The 17,962-nt window shown below is 38.1% G+C and overlaps 1 protein-coding gene across 2 annotated transcripts in view; it reads right to left on the bottom strand.

The window, feature by feature from the left end:
* Positions 1-17,962, bottom strand: part of pdgfc (platelet derived growth factor c) — an 80,456-nt gene that overhangs the window by 21,363 nt on the left and 41,131 nt on the right. For both annotated transcript variants that reach the window (XM_028459880.1, XM_028459879.1), the window contains one exon: positions 9,331-9,526. In XM_028459880.1, coding sequence (XP_028315681.1) covers positions 9,331-9,526 — 196 coding nt within the window. The remainder of the gene's footprint in view (positions 1-9,330; positions 9,527-17,962) is intronic.

Raw genomic sequence — 17,962 nt, forward strand, 5'->3', positions numbered from 1 at the left:
TTCATTCATTTCATCCGTTATGGATCTATTAAAGTATTTTCATTAGTTGCTACTTTATTCTTATTTTTTATTGTATTAGATTTATACATCTTTTTGAAAGCTGTGACTGTTCCGGACTGTTTTATTTGATTTTTCAAGTCATTCCTCAGATTAACACCTCTTCCAGAAATACATCGACTTTTTTTATTTGTTCTAGCTTTTGCTTTTTTTGAAAATGCCGGTTCCTCTGAGGTTATAGTGACTTTTCCTGTGTTCAAAAAGCTCCTGGATGTGAGGAGGGAGAAGATTATTATGTGCCTTGTACACCATTACTAATGTGTTAAGGTCAACAAGATCATGGATTGAATAAATTATCATGGATCATAGAATAACCAATAAATTACTATAAGACACGGAGGCACGCTACGATAGACTCATATAAAGGATTTTCAATATCCGTGAGTTGAGAAAAAGCGCCAAAATAAAAATGGAGAAGTCTCAAAAAAATAAAAATAAAAAAAAATATTTTATATCCCAAGAGAAAGTAACATTTATGCAATAAATTAAAGCAGTGATCAGATTTATTTCTTACATCTCCAAATGCAGGTATGCATATATGTGACTAATCATTAGTGATGTGAACAGTCTATGTTCATAGCTCAAAGCTGATTAAATTACAGGAAGCTGAGACATATGCAAAGTTGATTACTGAAGATCCAAACATGTTCGAGCCCGAAACCTAGACAAACTTTTGTCCAGATTTTAGGGGTTGTCATGTCCACCAGATATGATGTATAGCAGATATTTTTGTGTATTCTGAGATAGTAGGTGGAGATGTATTTGTATACCAAAGTTCAGTTTCTTAGATGATGTAGTTCCAGAGATATTGGAAACTGAAAATCGACACCCTCACCAATTTGGCCGTATCTCAAAAAATATTCATCTGATGAAACTGAACATTTACAGTGGGCCTATTGAATGATCATGGAACAATTGGTAAAAATGTCTGAATTTTTTGACACCGAAGTGCGTGGGCCATTTGTGAAATGACCCAATAATAATTATTAGGGTAATGTTGTAGATCTCACAAAACCTTAACAAAGTCTTAGAACAAGTTTTTATTTTATTTTTAACAGCACTGTTTACACCACACAGAGAATACGGGTGCCTAGCAAAACTCTGTATGGCTAAAAGTTTAGAACAAATAGTTACAAGCACCAGAGTATTTCCTGTCTGTATAAACATTATGAGGTGCAGAAGCATTTGGCAGAGATCCAAGCTTCTCTTGGCGGTGCCAATGTAAACGTGAACCGTGTCAGAAGTGCAGCGCTGCCTTTATGACTTATACCCTAAGCAGTCCATTCAATAAAGCCTTGTTTCACCCACTCTTCTCAGTCTGGGATTAATCACTTTACCATTTGCGTCAACGGGGGCACGCTACCCTCTCATTCACTGCTGCCAATTCGGATGTTTGAATTTGAAACACATTGTTTACATTTGGCACTGGCTCGACACATTGGGTTCAAACTGGTTCCAATGGAACAACATGAGGGCTAAAAACGGATTTTTCTGTGACGTTAAATAAACTGCACGGGTGCAGGGTATCAATAAATGTATTGACTTGGCCACCTTCGTAAGTTTAAACAGAAAGCTTTTTGTTGGCCCAAACCGGCTTGGGGAGGTGAAAGTGAACATATCCTCTGAAAGGCCTTATATATACAGGTATATATATATATATATATACTCAGCTGTTTGATGTGCAAATGTCACACAGCTTTATAGACAACAAAACAGTTCATTTAGAACAGTGGTTCTCAACCTTTTCAGCGCCTGACCCCCAAAATAAAGGTACCAGAGACCGGGGACCCCCATTGAACACAGACATAAACATTGAAGAACAGTCATGTGGAGACAGGGCCATCTATAAGGGGGAATAAAGGGGAGAGATTTTTGGGGTCCATCCAAAAAGTCAGCAAAATGATGGTCCATTGTTCTATGAATCTGTGATAATCACATTTATTTATTTATCTGAATAATATCCACTGTTGAATATTATTTGTGCCATCATATATAGTCATTTTAAAGATCTAAATTCTTGTTTTAATCAGAAATACAATGGGTTAAAGGAATGATGGAAAAGGTGATGAAATGGGATTTTAAAAGCCACAGAAATTGGTTAAAAGTTGCAAATTAGAGTGGTCAAAAAACAGACATAAAGAGGGTTCAAAGAGTCAATATTGGCTTAAAAGTGGCAGAAATAAGGGGAGGGGGAGTTGGGGTAATGTAATTTAAAAAGTAGGAACGATTAGGTTAAACTGGCAATTAATGGGCTTGACAAACTGTGAATGTGGTTAAATTGCCAAACATAACATGAAATATAGTGAAAAGAGGTTAAAAGTGACAATAATGGGTCAATAGGCGACATTACGGTAAAAGTGGTGGAAAGGGTTTATAAGTGCCAAATATATCTTGAAAGTGGAAAAATTGTGCAGAAAAGGCATTGAAATTTGATGGAGAAGTGGCAGAAATGGGAGTAATGTGGCAAAAATGCAATAAAAAGAGCCAAAATATGGCAAGAAAAAGTGATCAAAATGGGTTAAAATATGGCAAATTTTGGTGTAGTTGCAGAAAAAGGGTAACAATGGGCTCAAATTGTAGAATTGTAGAAAATATTCTTAGTTTCTTGAAGACATCTGGTGACCCACTCCCAGTGTCTTGCGACCCCAAAAGGGGTCCCGACCGCAAGGTTTTGAAACCCTGATTTAGAAAAGCTGGGCGATGCTAACACAGTTTGGATCCATCATAGAGGCGTTTCCTTTCTCTCCTGCACTCATCCCCAAGACGGCTCCAAAGAATTAACAGATGGTTCATCAATAATGCAGGACACCCCGATCACACGCGTCGCCTCGTTGAACAGCTGCTACAGATTTACAAATGATCCGACATACACTATAAAATGTCATTGTGCAGGTGGGAAAACAACAAATCAATCTTTCACATGTTACAGCACCAAAGGACAATATATGAATTAATCTATATAATCCAAGGAGTCTGAGACACACTCAGGTAGGGGGATCAATTAATCTGGCTTAGCTACAAGTTTTTCTGCTGTTCCTCTCAATACAGATTGTTAATGATTTTTGGTGTGTTTAAAAAGAAAAGATATAAATGTCATCGGGTGCTCTAACACTGCTGCCATGCCAACGTAATGAAAGGTCTTAGCTGAGATGCTTCCTATAGGGATGTAAGCATATATCCTAAATTGGCCAAGAAATGGATGGAAATAAGGGGGAATTGTGCAGTTTATTTTAGTTTATGAGTTCAAACATGTAAAGTATGTAAAGCACCGACAATAAGTGGCATAAATCAGCCCCTGCACAATCTACACTTTACATTTCCTTGGTCGTAAGGCCAATTTTGATTTATTCCTGGGGAAATTTTGTAGAATAATTTGAGAAAAATTGCAGGTTTGAGAGTTGTTTCAACAATTAGCGATTAAAAATGACTGTCATCGTGTGATATAAGCATGGATAAAACTGTGAGGTATTGTCGAGTTTGAGATTTCTACATCTGAAGTAGTTTGTATTTACACAACAATTGTGGGCCACATTGAAAGCTCTAAAGGGTGGGATTTGAGCCCCGAGCCTTGACTTTGACATGTTCTGTCATCAATATTCAATCTGAGAGATATGTTAAAGTTTCATTTATTCAGACAACTGTTTTTCAGGAAAAACATGCCTCTGAAGAAGACTGGCAGTTGACAATTGAAACATTTCAAGAGATAAAAGTACATTTCCTGAATAAAACAGTTGTCTAAATAAATGATACCTTAACATAACAAACAACAAGAAGACCAAAACTTGCAGGATTTATTTTTAATCTGAGCAGATCTGCAATAAAATACCAAACATTACAAAGACGAGACACAAATAGATCAATTACGGATGTGTTTTACCAAACCTTGACCAAGAGGCTTGACTCGACGAATTGAGATCTAGAAGTCATTACGACCCGTCGGGTGGTGAAATGAAAAAAAAGGTTGCAGTGTGATGACTTCCATGACCCTTTGAAAGGATGTTGTGATTGTCTTTTCCCTCTTTTGAGATTTTGCTGACAAGTTCGGACTCGCAAAGTGGAGCGGTACAAGAGCTTGTCAAACGACGCTTTTCCCCACAGCACAACTTTCACCTCTTGGGGTTTTGACAGCAACACTAACCTCATTCATCAGGAGGGCACCCTTTTTGATGGCAGGTGTGCTCGTGGAGCTCGGATTACCTCTCACACACACACACTACAGTTTAGTTCTTCAATCAGACACACAAAGAATCATGTGGGGGAGAAAAAAAACCAGCTAATCTTTAAGCTCTGAAATCACTAAGGGTGTAACGATTCATCCATTAGATCAGTGAACACATTTATATTCCTACGATCTGACGACATCGATCTGCGCTCGGCAAGTTGGCCTTCGTCATAACACTAATTAGGGCCAGGACAATGCGGACGCAAAATATACGCGCCGATGCGTCGTCCGACCAAAACAAAGATGGCGGCACCGGATAATAACTAATGCGAGTGGCTCCTCTGAGTTTCAAAAGTGTAAGGCAGTGAAGGCACACACTCGTTCGTTGAAGGTAGCTGTTCCCGTAACCCTCGTCTTTTATCATGGGTGTGACCAGACGGCAGCGCGTCGAGGAAACACCCGCTGTGACATCAGCAGCAGCAACAACACACACACATACACACACAATTCTTGAGGTAAAAGGAATGTTTATTTTTTTGTTGGAAAAGCACTTTCTGTATTAGCATTTGGAATTTGGAGTTTAAGAAAAATGCATTACTTTAAGTTGTTGAAATTTTCATGTGAATGAAGAATTAAAAGATGCACTTTTTTCAAGTGTTTTCAACATAAATCTCAAATTCTGTTGGTTGAGGAAGGACACCATGACAAGCTGTCGGCTCCCATTTTTTATTGAATGCTACCTCTGACTCTGAATGCATTAGTTTGTACTTTAATATTCTTACTTTAACTTTATTTTGGAATTTTGAGTTGAAAAGCAATAAACATATAATGCAATGTTAAGGAATTCATGTTTTTTTGTTTCTGTTTTAGATATGGAAATCAACATGTATACATTACTTTTAGTCAATTAATGGGGAGATAATCGAGTTGAATCAAATCGAACTGGAAAAAATAATTGTTTATCCCAGCCCTAACACTAATCAATCTAAAATCATTGCCGTGACATTTTAAAAAGGTAAACGATCGTTTTTTTGTTTTTTTTTTACGTTACAGCGGCGCATGGTAGCGTTAGCCTTAGCTTTGCTGGAAGCCTCATGATAACCATGAGGTACCAAAATATCAGATTTAACCACTGCCCATTTAACCTGAACAGATCTTGGTTGCACTTGAAATTAATATTGTAATATTTGGAAGTATAAAAAAAACAAGCAATCGCATCAGGTAAACATATGTAGTTTTATTGAAAACGTGTTGAGTATTCAAAATGAAAGCAGAAAAGTGATCCTGTTCATTTAAATATAAGTGTTGGTTGGGCTTTATTCAACTAAAATGTGAATACATTTGACATTAAATGTTGTTTACTTGGTTGTTTACGTCCATAATTCATTTATAGACAGTTACATTGCAAGAAGCATCAGGAATCTATGAAAGCCCACCTGCACTGTCCAGTATTCAGGTATTTATTTCAGTCGCACTGGTTACATTATTATTTTGGCAAAAAGTTTGATTGCAAATCACTGAATCATTTTGGATTGACTTTGTTCTGAATTAACCAATATTTTCCATGATTCATTGTTAAAACAGATATTTACACCCCTAAAAATAAAAATAAATATTAGCATATTATAATTAGTGAAAATGTTCAAAAATCAATCATCAGCTGATTGGTGAAAATGCATGAGTATCAGCTTCATAGTGGATGTATGACAAGTTGTTGTTTCTTTTGTCCTCCATTAGAGGGCTCTAGAGGAACAACCACTGACATTACCCTCCCCCATCCCCCCATCCCCCCATCCCTCTCTATCTTCCTCTTCCTAATCTCTACAGTTGTAATATAGTGATTGGAAGCTACAGTGCATAATGCACCGAAGGCAGATCGATTGCTGTGGCTTTGGATCACTGTTTAAACTGAATTACACAACAGTCAAAGCTAGGGAGTAATGGAACACATAACTGGATCTCCCCCATGTTTATATCTGTCTTTGTGTTCCAGTGCTCTTGCATCTAAAAAAATGCAAACCACGTTGAGTCAAATCATGGCAGCGTGAGTGAAATAAATCGCCATCCCACAGGGTCTTTTATATTCACGAGCCACCATGACAGCAGACGCAATTTCACAAATGGCCACACTCTGACTCTAAATCTTTTAACATTGACTGCGACACTGACAGGACACGTCTTTACCTCAGATCAACATGTATCAGCACGCCAACCAGGGGAGGACCAGTGATGAGCGCTGGCCAAGCATGAAGAGGAACTGCTTTGTAAGCACTCCTATAGGCGAGTGATTTTGATTCCAGTAGAAAGCTGACACTTTTACTGATGGCAACACGAGCCACATAATTCCATTTTTATCAATATTCGAATTGATTCTAATTATAGTGTACCTCTAGTGAAAATGTATATAACAATTTTTTTTTAATGTATTACCAATAAACTAAGTATGTGCACCTTTTTATAAATAAAAAAAAAAAATGAAAATGACTTTTTAGAATGATTTTATACCTTGGGGCATAAACTATGGAAAGCCGCCATTTTGGACAGGATAGGACGCACTTTGTTAATCGGCACGGCCTGTCGCTTTAAAGAAATGAAGCTTTGTGGGAGGTAGAGGCATAACAGGTCTATTTACATTCTGGGAAGTGTTGTTTTTTGTTGGCGCAAAGCAGCCGTGTGATCTGGGGCACTCTGGAGGGCTCAGTCGGTACGCCTGGGGGCCGGCGGGGTGGCAGCGTCACCTTGGAGCACTAGGCGGCTGAGGATGTGGTCGTCGCCCCTGGGCAGGCTGCTCCCGGTGCTGCATCTGTTCTGGGTCCTTCTGGCCTGGGATCTGGTCCCGACTTGCTCTGGGCCCGCCAGCGGGTGCCTGTGGGGGTAGATATTGGTGGGGGGCCTTGGGGTTGGGGTCAGTGGTGGGGTGCGCTGGGTCCTCGGTTCCTTGGAGCTTTCTCGGGTGTGTATGTGGGGGCGGTGGCTGCCTCTCGGCTTGGGATCTTGGGTGCATCTGGGGGCTGCTGGGCCATGGAGGGGGGGTGGCCTGGGGCTCACCGGTCCCCCCTCTTTCTGCTGGCCTGGCTGCTTCCGGGACAGCGCTTGGGTTTGCAGTAGCGGTTCTTGCACATACATCAGTCTATGATGCACTGGCATGTCCAATCTTTTGTGGGATAAAACTCATACTGGGCTTAACCTTAGACACGTTGATCCCAAATAGCTGTTTTTGGTATTTCCACTCACTCCTTCCCTCTGTCCACAGCCACCACCATTATACCTATGCTTTACACTTGTCACCAAACTGACTTGGTTACACAACACAATAAGCCCATTATGCACAACTACAACTTCACATCTCACTTACTATAAAATAATAAACTCTTCCCCACCTTTTCCATTTCCTACATTGAGTACCCCCTTTTTTTATATCTTCCCTTTAATAAAGTATTTCTTACCCTTCCTTAGGGAGGGCTGGTGATGGTCACAAGTATGCAATAAAATAAATTCATTTATTTAATTGCAATAACAAAACATGCATTGCTGTCTTTAAAAGATTGCACTTCTTGTAGTGTTGACCTTTGACAGTATGTGCAGACAAATTACCAGTTTTAATTGCATTATTTAGATTTTTTGCATTTCCAAGGGTAATGGATACGGAACAATTGACTTGATGATGCGCAACAACCTTCAAGGACCAGTACCTGACAGCACTTTAACAAACAGGTAAGTTCTTCTGACAGTTTATAATTTATCATTTAATAAGAGGGAACCATCAGGTGGGGATGCAGTTAGTGCACGTTTACAAGCTGCATTGAAGGAATTTCTGTGATGGAATTCTGTCAGGACTGCATCTGGTTTCAGACGTAAGTTTGGCTTGGTGCCCATTAGCTTCACCCCCCGCAGATCCCTCTCATAGCAGCTTGGTTTGAAGCGGTCCTCGCATATCACCGAATTTAGTCCGAACAGAAACAGTGAAAGTGTGTATCCCCGACCGGTATTTTGGAGCCGACTTCTGGCTCACTCTGACTTAGTGTCGTTATTTGGCTTAGAGACGCAAAATAAATGTTTCTGTGGGGTTTCTCATTTGGTGTTATAGCAACCATTGGTTTTCCACTCCACCATTGTTCAGAAACTTTAGACCAGCGGAACACTGTCAACTAGCAACAGCGAACAGGAATCAATGAACGTGCATCATATCCATACCAAAATTATGGGTCCCCATAGTTTATTAACCTGGCAAGAGCCAGGTTGATGTGTAGCCCTCCCTCTAACTCAAGTTCTCCACATCGATCTGGGTCAGAATGAACAGAATGCTTGAAGCTGATTGGGCGAAGCGCCTGTCCACCACGATTTGTTTTAGCAAATCACACAGTAACAAATGATGTCATCATCGCCATGCGCCGCAGAGACGCTGCTACGACAACAACAAGGCTCCGCTGGTGAAAACTTTATTTTCATAATGCTGCGGTCATTATGTCGTTGAGTGACTTTTGCCGTTTTTGCAACATGAGTATGTGAGTTAAGGGCACGTTAACCATCCTCCTGCGTCGACATCTTTCTCTTTTGATTTGGAGCTTTGCTAATAGCGGTAACCCAGCTAGTTCCTCTCCCCGAAAGTGTGCATGCGCCAGTTTTGCTTCGGCGCTTCTGCCTTTGTCACACCCGAATATCCCGCCCTAAGCCACAACACTGCCTTATGATTGGTTCGAACCGTTTCGGTTCGGATTCGAAAGGCAAAGGTGGGAACAGCACAAGCTGGATTCTGTTTGTGAACACCAGGAGAATCCATCCTGCAGGCAAGGTTAATAGTTTATGCTCCAAGGTATAAAATCATTCTAAAAAGTCCTTTTAATGTGTTTTTTTTAATAATAATAAAAAAAAGTTGCACATATTTGGTTAATTGGTAATACTATCACATTTTTTGTTATATACATTTCCATAACATGTACCCTTTAACGCAAAAACTGAAAAGGAGAAACAATCATGGATTAAACATGTGGTAAATACAATATACATGCAAACCCCTCTTAACCCCATTTCAACATCTATATTTAAAAAAAGGAAACACATAAACATGGCCTGTATCTATGATTTAGCTGTACTTTCCCACATTGTCTTACTTGCATATTCCATCCTCGGGATCTTCCAAACCGAACCTTTCATCAAAGTTGAGCTGGATCCTCATGTTGCTGCTGCTGGCCACTAGTCTCCACACTAACTCAGTATTCCTAGGGTAAGTGTGTGGGAAGTCCGGACTGTGCACCATTCCCTCTCCAAGCACTGTAATCACTTTCTCCTGATGGGAATCCTGCACACCTGAAATATGAGAAAAAATAAATAAATGTATATATATATATATATATATATATATAACACACATTTTCCAGATATTCATGTTTGAATATCTTCATAATTCATAATTTACGTGTTCTAAAACAGGGGTGTCAAATACGGACCACTTAGATCTCAAGTGGGCCGCAAATTTACGGCAGAAAAGAATAAATCCCAACTCTATTCTTCCCTATAAATATTGTAAAGTAATGGGAGTTACAGACAATATCCAATCTTTTGTGACTGATTTTAGTTTAAAATGGGGAAAAATGTGTGGTTATATTAATAAAATTGCAGGAATGTTTTTAAAAGATAAAGATTTATTTCAACAATTTGGGAATATTGCACAGAAGGAAAAAAAATACTGTAATAAATAATGTTTGTGGAGAGACAGAAAACAGCAACACGTTCAGGTTGTCACAGTAAGAACTAAGTACAAATACTTCTATGTGTCTTCAGGACTCCACATCCCACAATGCAATGTGTAAAACGTACCCATTTATTTTGTTACACCGTGTGTTTAAAGAGGGGATGAAAAAAAAAACTTTTGAACTACAATTCCAAACTTTTACATCTTTACATCAGAAGATTATCATTGATTTATTGATCTATGAGGCCAACGCTCGGTCTTTATCTAATAAAAAACTTTTGTCTCCAGCAGCTTTAAGACTTGGATTAATATATCAATGATTTTGGAAATGAAATTGAATACCTTACAGGAGAAAGCAAAAGCTGCTCCAAGATATCACAAGAAAAAAAACCTGCACCGCTAAACAGCAGGAAATAAAAACCACCTACATTTTATGATATATTTCTGTGCACAGCGTACTTTTCTACTTCCCTTGACAACGATATCACTTTGATCATTCTTTTTTAGGTTTGGTGGCAAGCCAGGTGGGAACAGAATGAATGATGGTGTGCCAGGTTGATAGAAAAACAAAAGCACAGGGAAGGAATCTTCAATGAAGAGGTTCTTTCATGGCTGAGTGAAGAGCTTTGGCCTCAAGTAGGCCTTCACACCGGCTCAGTGAGTAAGAGGCACCTCCTTCTCAGGGGCATATCAAACCCTTCAAACCTGCGTGAACTCTTTGTGGTCCCACGCTGACATGGACATTGGCTCAAACGGTGACATATTTGTGGTCGCGAACTCCAGTTTTTTTTTTCTTGCAGTTACTAGTAACAGCTTTAAAAGTCTTAAATAAATCAACATTCGTTTTGCTACTGGATTCATTAATCCATCTTTAGAATCTTTACAACAACGGAGACAGAAAACCGTCTGTTATTAAGTAGTCGCGTAGCGACACAGCGTTTGATTGACTGTTTTTAAATCCATTATGCTGGCTCAGGAGGAAAGGAGCGGACAGCTCTCGTGCTATTACGGCTCGGTCCTCCATCACAGTGACATGCTTTTAATTACATCCCTATTACTGTGCACTCAAACATTCAGGCACGTAAAGTAGAACATGAATAATACGGAAAAAAGTGCATCATTAATGTGCATGCAAGTAGGAGGAGCACATGGGGTATTAGCAGTAGCAGTCAGAATGTACCTGTATACATTTACAGACACTTCAAGCATTGTTTTTTACATAAAGATCCAAAAAACTACATTTAAAACCTGAGGAGACCTGACGTTCCAGGCTGTGGCCCCCAGACTCTGGAATAACCTGCACCAGTCTCTTCTGGAGCTCAACTGTGTGGTCACTTTTAAAAAAGTGTTGAAGACTTCACTTTTCAGAAAAGCTTTTAGTTAACTTGATTTTAAATTTGTATTATCCTTTTATGATGCTGCTCCTATAATGTAAAGGCACCCATGTTCTATTATGCTATTATGATGTTGCACTTGAAAATTTCCCCATTGCTCTGTACAGCACTTTGTGATTTTATCTGCATAAAGTGCTTTATAAATTACTTACTTACTTATGTTACTATAGTGAAAAATGAATAAACAATAAATGATTATAAGACTCAGAGGAAAGCTATAATGGCCTCATGTCAAGGATTTTCAATATCTGCGAGTGGTGAAATAGCCCCAAAGTTGGGTCCAAAATAAAAATTAAGAAGTCGCACGAAGTAAAATTGTTTAATATCCCAAGAAAGAGTCATATTTATACTATGAATTAAAACAGATTTTTTTCTTACATTCCCACATGCAGTTATGGGCCAATGAAAATAGTTAAAAAAATATGTTTTTTTGGATTTCAAGAGACTGTCACCCAACAACCAATGCATATATGTGACTAATCATTAATGATATGAACAGTCTATGTACATAGCTCAAAGCTGATCAAATTACAGGAAACTGAGGCATATGCTAAGTTGTTTACTGAAGGCTCAAACATGTTCCAGCCCAAAACCCCGACACTTTTTTCCAATTTTGAGGAGCTGGCATATCCACCAGATACAATGTAAAGCAGATATTGTTTTATATTCTAAGAGAGTAGGTGGAGCTGTATTACTATACCAAAGTTCAGTTTCCTATGTGGTGTAATATTTGAGATATTGGAAGCTGAAAATGGAAGAAAAGTAAGGATGCATGAAAATGGACACATACCTCCGTCATTAAAAAGTATCCATCCAATCAAACTAAATAACTATTTAATAATCATGGAACAATTCGTAAAAATTTCTGAATTTTTTGAGACCAAAGTGCGCGGGATGTCTGTTGAAAATTTTATTCACACCGTCCACCAAGGTAAATTCCTTGTATGGTTTTTAAATTGTACTTGGCGAATAAAACTGATTCTGATTCTGATGGAATGACCCAAAAGCTTTAGGTCTTGATGAAAGATATTTCAGGTCTCCAGAACTAAAATCAGAGTTAATTCAGCCAGTCTTTAAATAGCCTATAGCTTAATTTTTTACACACTCATCCTCGGTAATTGCTGTAGGAGGATGTTTGCATTCCTCCGTGAGTCAAGTCTTTGTGAATAAAGCTCAAGGTCGACCTCTGAGTGGCTTTTTGTGGATTTTTTTTTTCTGGCCTGCTTCAAAGAACAACGTTTTTCATAGTGAGTTTAGCCCCTGAAGATCCACATTTGATGAAATCGTCAGTAGAGATTCACCCGTCTGCTTCTAGATCTTACACAAACAATACAGCCTTTGCATGTTTCTTTATCCCCTCACTGATTTATCCTTGGCGTACTGTAAAACGCGCTGACACGCCATCAGTCAGGGCCGATCTAGGTGTAGCGCTGACTTGAAAATGACCTCGCTCCCAGGGTTAACCAGTGACATCTAATGATCAGAGAAGCGATTCCCCCGGAGTGAATTACCTCAAACATGACTTTTCCTTGACCCACTTCTTTCCTCTGTGAGGAAAGTAGAGTCGACTATTAAAGGAGGAAGTGACTGTGAATAAATAAGAGCCCATACAGTGCTGCCATTGTGCTTTGTTCACACATTAGAGGGTTTACCCTCCAATGCTGTTAAACATTAACCCTTCCCCTGCCAAAGCAAAACATCCAGAAAGCTGTGGGCGTGCATTTTGCTCAACAATTATAGTAAATAACTGTTTAACAAGCACACGGTATCATATTATGTTATGTTATATTATATGCTGCATGTTTGCCAACATTTCACATATTAAAATTAAATGTTAGACCAGTGGTTCCCAACATTTTTCGGGCCGTGACCCCATTTTGATATCAAAAATGTCCGGCGACCACAGAGAATTTTTTAGAATGAGTTTTTGATCATGTTTATTAGTGTTAAAAATACAGAGTAGCCAGGATTAATGCTCAACATGACAAGATGTGTATTTGAAAAAATTAATAATTCAAATAATTTAAAAAATATAATTTTAATTTGTTTTAAGTCGTTTAATATATATATATATATATATATAAATTCAATGTTAGTCTATTTTTTTTCCTTGCTATTTTCTTATATCAAAATAAACAAATAAATCAAAAATACATCATGAATTGGACCTTAATAGTGATTTCCAAATACCACAGAAGTCCAACACTAAATCACACCAATGCTAATATTATTGATATTAAAGAGAATAACTTTACATTACACTGCACAAAAGGCAGCTGTGTAAAAGTAGGATAATAAGTAACAAAGTCATTTACTTCACATATTTATAAAATACAAACAGACTCCTTTATATATATATATATATATATATATATATATATATATATATATATATATACATATATATACAATTAAGGAAGTTTAATTAAAAATTAAATAGATATTAAATGGAATTGAGTATTGTCTGATATAGAAAGTGGAGGCCCTACTTACATTTAAAAAGAACATGGGTTGAGTTTGGGTTACTGAATTGTCCTTAGCCATCAGAGTCAAAGAAAAAAGCAATCAAATATATATATATATATAATTAATTTTTTCTCATCTCTAGTTCAAGTGTAACTAAACCCCCATATTTTTGCTGACCTGCCATTAGGGGGGAATTCAAAAAAGCCTTGATTATGGCTCTTGGAGCAGATAAGACACACCCAGTCACGGCAGCCTGGCCCCACAACGCCTCCAAGATCAACTACTACAATCACAGGCACACACAATCGTGGTGTGAAGCTCACTCACACACACACAACCCCACAGACACTATAGCACTCACATGCAAACAGCACTTCGTCGCCAACCATGATCCCTGGAACATCACCTCACGCACACACATCAATCAGGAAGACGCACACACAGCAACAAAAAGTACACACACATCCGCACACACGGAGACAGACGCGCATATATGCACACGATGTCTGTACATAAGCACATTGCTTATATAAAGATTCGATTTTGGTCTAATCAGAGGGTTCATCAAGCTCAGAGTCAAAAGCATCACCGCAGCGGAACACCGTTCGCATTGAGCTGTCAATCAATACTCATTGAAGGCTGGGATTGGAGGAAACCTGGGCCAACAGTGACATTTAGTGAATAGTGACACACGATGGGTCAGAATTCTTATATTAGGAGCGGCTGTAACAGGCAGCATGCATGGTGGCGCATGCGCATTTATCAAAATAACGTCACATAATCTGTTTCAGCCAATATCCAAACTGAATTGTAATAGCCGGCGTTCAGCCTTCAGAGGGAAGTCACTCTGACATTTTACAATACTGAAACACTTTTACTAAAATGTTAAAAGTTGAACTCGGATTAATCAACAGCACCACTTAATACCCAAATAAATATGTATTCAGCAGAATAAAAGTGCATTTTAGGGCTAAGTTACTCAGGTTAATGATGGCCCTGTTCATTAACATGTTCATATAGGAGCTAAGATAACGATAAGTGTTCAAAACAGCTACTTCCTGTGCAGCTTGGTCATTATTAATCCATAATAACAATAAATGAGAGAAGCTTGGGCTCGGCGATGCGATGAAGAAGCATCAAACAGAGCTTTTCTCCACGCCATCGCTCAGGCATCTGTTGGTCATTAGGTGGTTCCTACAGGTGCAGTAAATTCCCAAGCCTGTGAAGGATATTTATTGCTCAGGGGGGTTTACAGGCAGTCAGGCAAAGGCAGATCTGAGACACGCCACGGGAATTTTTCATTCTGTTTGGAAACATTGTGGCTGCGTGGGACCCTTCTGTAACTGTTTTTTTTATTTTTTATTCTGCCAGATGCACACGCTACTGTGTAATGGGCTGAAGAGGAAGCCTGAGACATGAACAATCACTGCACACGCTGCACGACCACAGTGTAAGAGAGAGGAGCAAACATGCATATGGAAACTTAACTGAGCATACCTGAGCCATTTATAGAATAATATATTGGTGGGGGGTGGGGGGGCACTGTGGCACTCACTAATGCTACTGTCAAGTAGGGATGTAACGATTCAATCAACTCCCGATACGATTCGATTCACGATACTGGGTTCACGATACGATTCTCTCACGATTTATTTTGCAAAATGGGACTGTAGACAAATAATAATGAAAAATGAAAAAAATACTGTACTATTTTCCTTTTATTTTTTATTGTCAAAAGAATCCCTTGATGAACTATTCAAAACAATGCAATTTAACTAAAAATAAATCTAAATCTAAATAAATTAAGGAATAATACAAATGAAGAAGAAGCCTATTAATTTAAATTCTGGTTCTATAGTAAACAATGCAAAACTGCAGCATAGTTCTTTTTCTTTTTAAAAGTGCAACTGAAAATTTATTTTGTGCCTTAACAATTGGACTTTAAAAAAGAAACCAGTCTGTATTGTATTTACGTCAGATATTTGTTTGGACCCGCAGAAGGCGCTGGTAACCCAGTCGTCGATTGGGATGCAGCTAATCTGTGCAGTGAAGAAGAGATGCTATGTTAGCAGACAGAGCTAATAGAAAAACGTGACTTTTACAGATATTCACGTAAAATTACAGATATTCTTTCGGTGCTAAAGGGGTAATGAATCATTTATAAACATGTTTAAGAGTATAAGGCGGCCAGAAAGAAAGTAGTAGCAGATTCCGCCCGCCGCCTACACTTTTGGATAGTGCCATCTGCTGATTAAAAATATTACTGCGATTCAATTTTCAGAAAATCGATATCAACCGTGATACCTATGAATCGATTTTTAACTGCCTTACGATTAATCGTTACATCCCTACTGTCAAGTGATTGGTTACTTTTTCTGTGTTCAAGTAGCCGTTGGAAAATCTGTTTTAACCTCAACTTGTTTTTTTGTTTGTTTTTTGACAGCATTTTCAAAACCACCTCTGCTAAAATATCATACATAAATACAAAACATAAGAACATACAACCAAAAATATATTTAACAAAATGGACAAGACAACTATTTTATGTCAAAATAATCTCAGCAAGTTCTTTTTATTCTTCTTTTTGAATAATATATTAAGTTTTTTTGTTTCACAAAATGTACTTTAGCTTCCTGACATGTTTAAACTGGTCAACTACTACTGTCTTCTTTTTGAATATAAAAGGTTTCATTTATTTAGACAACTGATTTTAAGGAAATTTACTTGGATCTCCTGACATGTTTCGTCTGGTCAACTGCCAGTCTTCTTCAAAGGCATCTGATGATTGCGTTGATTCCTCGACTTCCGCGTAATAAATACAGCACGTTCTTTTTGTCTTCTTTTTGGATAATATGTTAAGTTTTTTGTTTTTTTTTTTTGCTTCAGAAAATGTACTTTAATCTCCTGACATGTTTTGACTGTCAACTGCCAGTTTTCTTCAAAGGCGTCTGCTGATCATTTTGAAGTTTTCTTGACTTCCGTGTAATAATTCCAGCAAGTTATTTTTGAATATTATGTTAAGGTTTCATTTATTCAGACAACTGATTTTCAGGAAATTTACTTGGATCTTCTGATATGTTTCGTCTGGTCAACTGCCAGTCTTCTTCAAAGGCGTCTGATGATCACTTTGATGTTTCCTTGACTTCCACGTAATAATTCCAACAAGTTATTTTTGAATATTATGTTAAGGTTTCATTTATTCAGACAACTGTTTATCAGGAAATTTTCTTTGATCTCCCGACATGTTTCGACTGTCAACTGCCAGCAGACGCCTCTGTCTTCTTCAGAGGCGTCTGCTGATCACTTCGATGTTTCCTTGTCTTCCTTTTAAATATGTCTAAGAATATGTCTAAATTAAGGTTTAATTTATTCAGACAGCAGTCTTTCAGGAAATTTACTTTGATCTACTGATATGTTTCAACTGTCAACTGCCAGTCTTCTTCAGAGGTGTCTGCTGATCGCTTTGATGTTTCCTTGTTGTCTGAATAAATGAAACTCTAACATATTATGTCACAATTCTTAAAGTGGTCCTGTCACATTTTGAAGATGAGTTATCCCACAAAAGGTGTCAGTGAACACCTTAATGACCTGAAATGTACCACTAAGCTCCAGACCAACGGGATTAACATTATGGAATGACCGTCAGATCCCTCAGACCTTGATCCAAGTCAAAAAATGTTGCTGTCTGTGTGCATTATAATTCAAAACCACAGCAACAAGTTAAGCGTTCCTCATTCCTAGTTCTGGGAAGCTTCTATCCTGTTTGTTTTGGATCATTTCAAGGAAAACCCTTTGGTTGCACGTTAAAAGGTTTGGGTACAATAAAATCAAGGCATGCAGTTCCTGTCATTTATGAATTTGTATTTGTAAAAAGGCAATCAATTACATACAGAATTTATTCAAATATAAGCATAAGCTAATAAACTGAATTTTTTCATTAGTTGCCCATTTAATGAGAATGAGGAGGATTCATCAACAAAGAAATGTGGAGAAATGTGAACAAACACATTTCAGTTCAGGGGCCAAACACAGACCAGTTTGATGTTAAGTGGGCCACAGATGTGATGTGGGGGAAAAAAGTGATTTCAACAATTTTAAACCCCAGTTTGGACTTCCTTGTATAATTGTTACACAGGATGTGAAACACTAATCCAAGCAAAAAGTGACAGATGTCAGTTCTTGCAGGATCTT

Source organism: Gouania willdenowi, chromosome 10 (assembly GCF_900634775.1).
Source record: "Gouania willdenowi chromosome 10, fGouWil2.1, whole genome shotgun sequence".
Taxonomy (NCBI): domain Eukaryota; kingdom Metazoa; phylum Chordata; class Actinopteri; order Blenniiformes; family Gobiesocidae; genus Gouania; species Gouania willdenowi.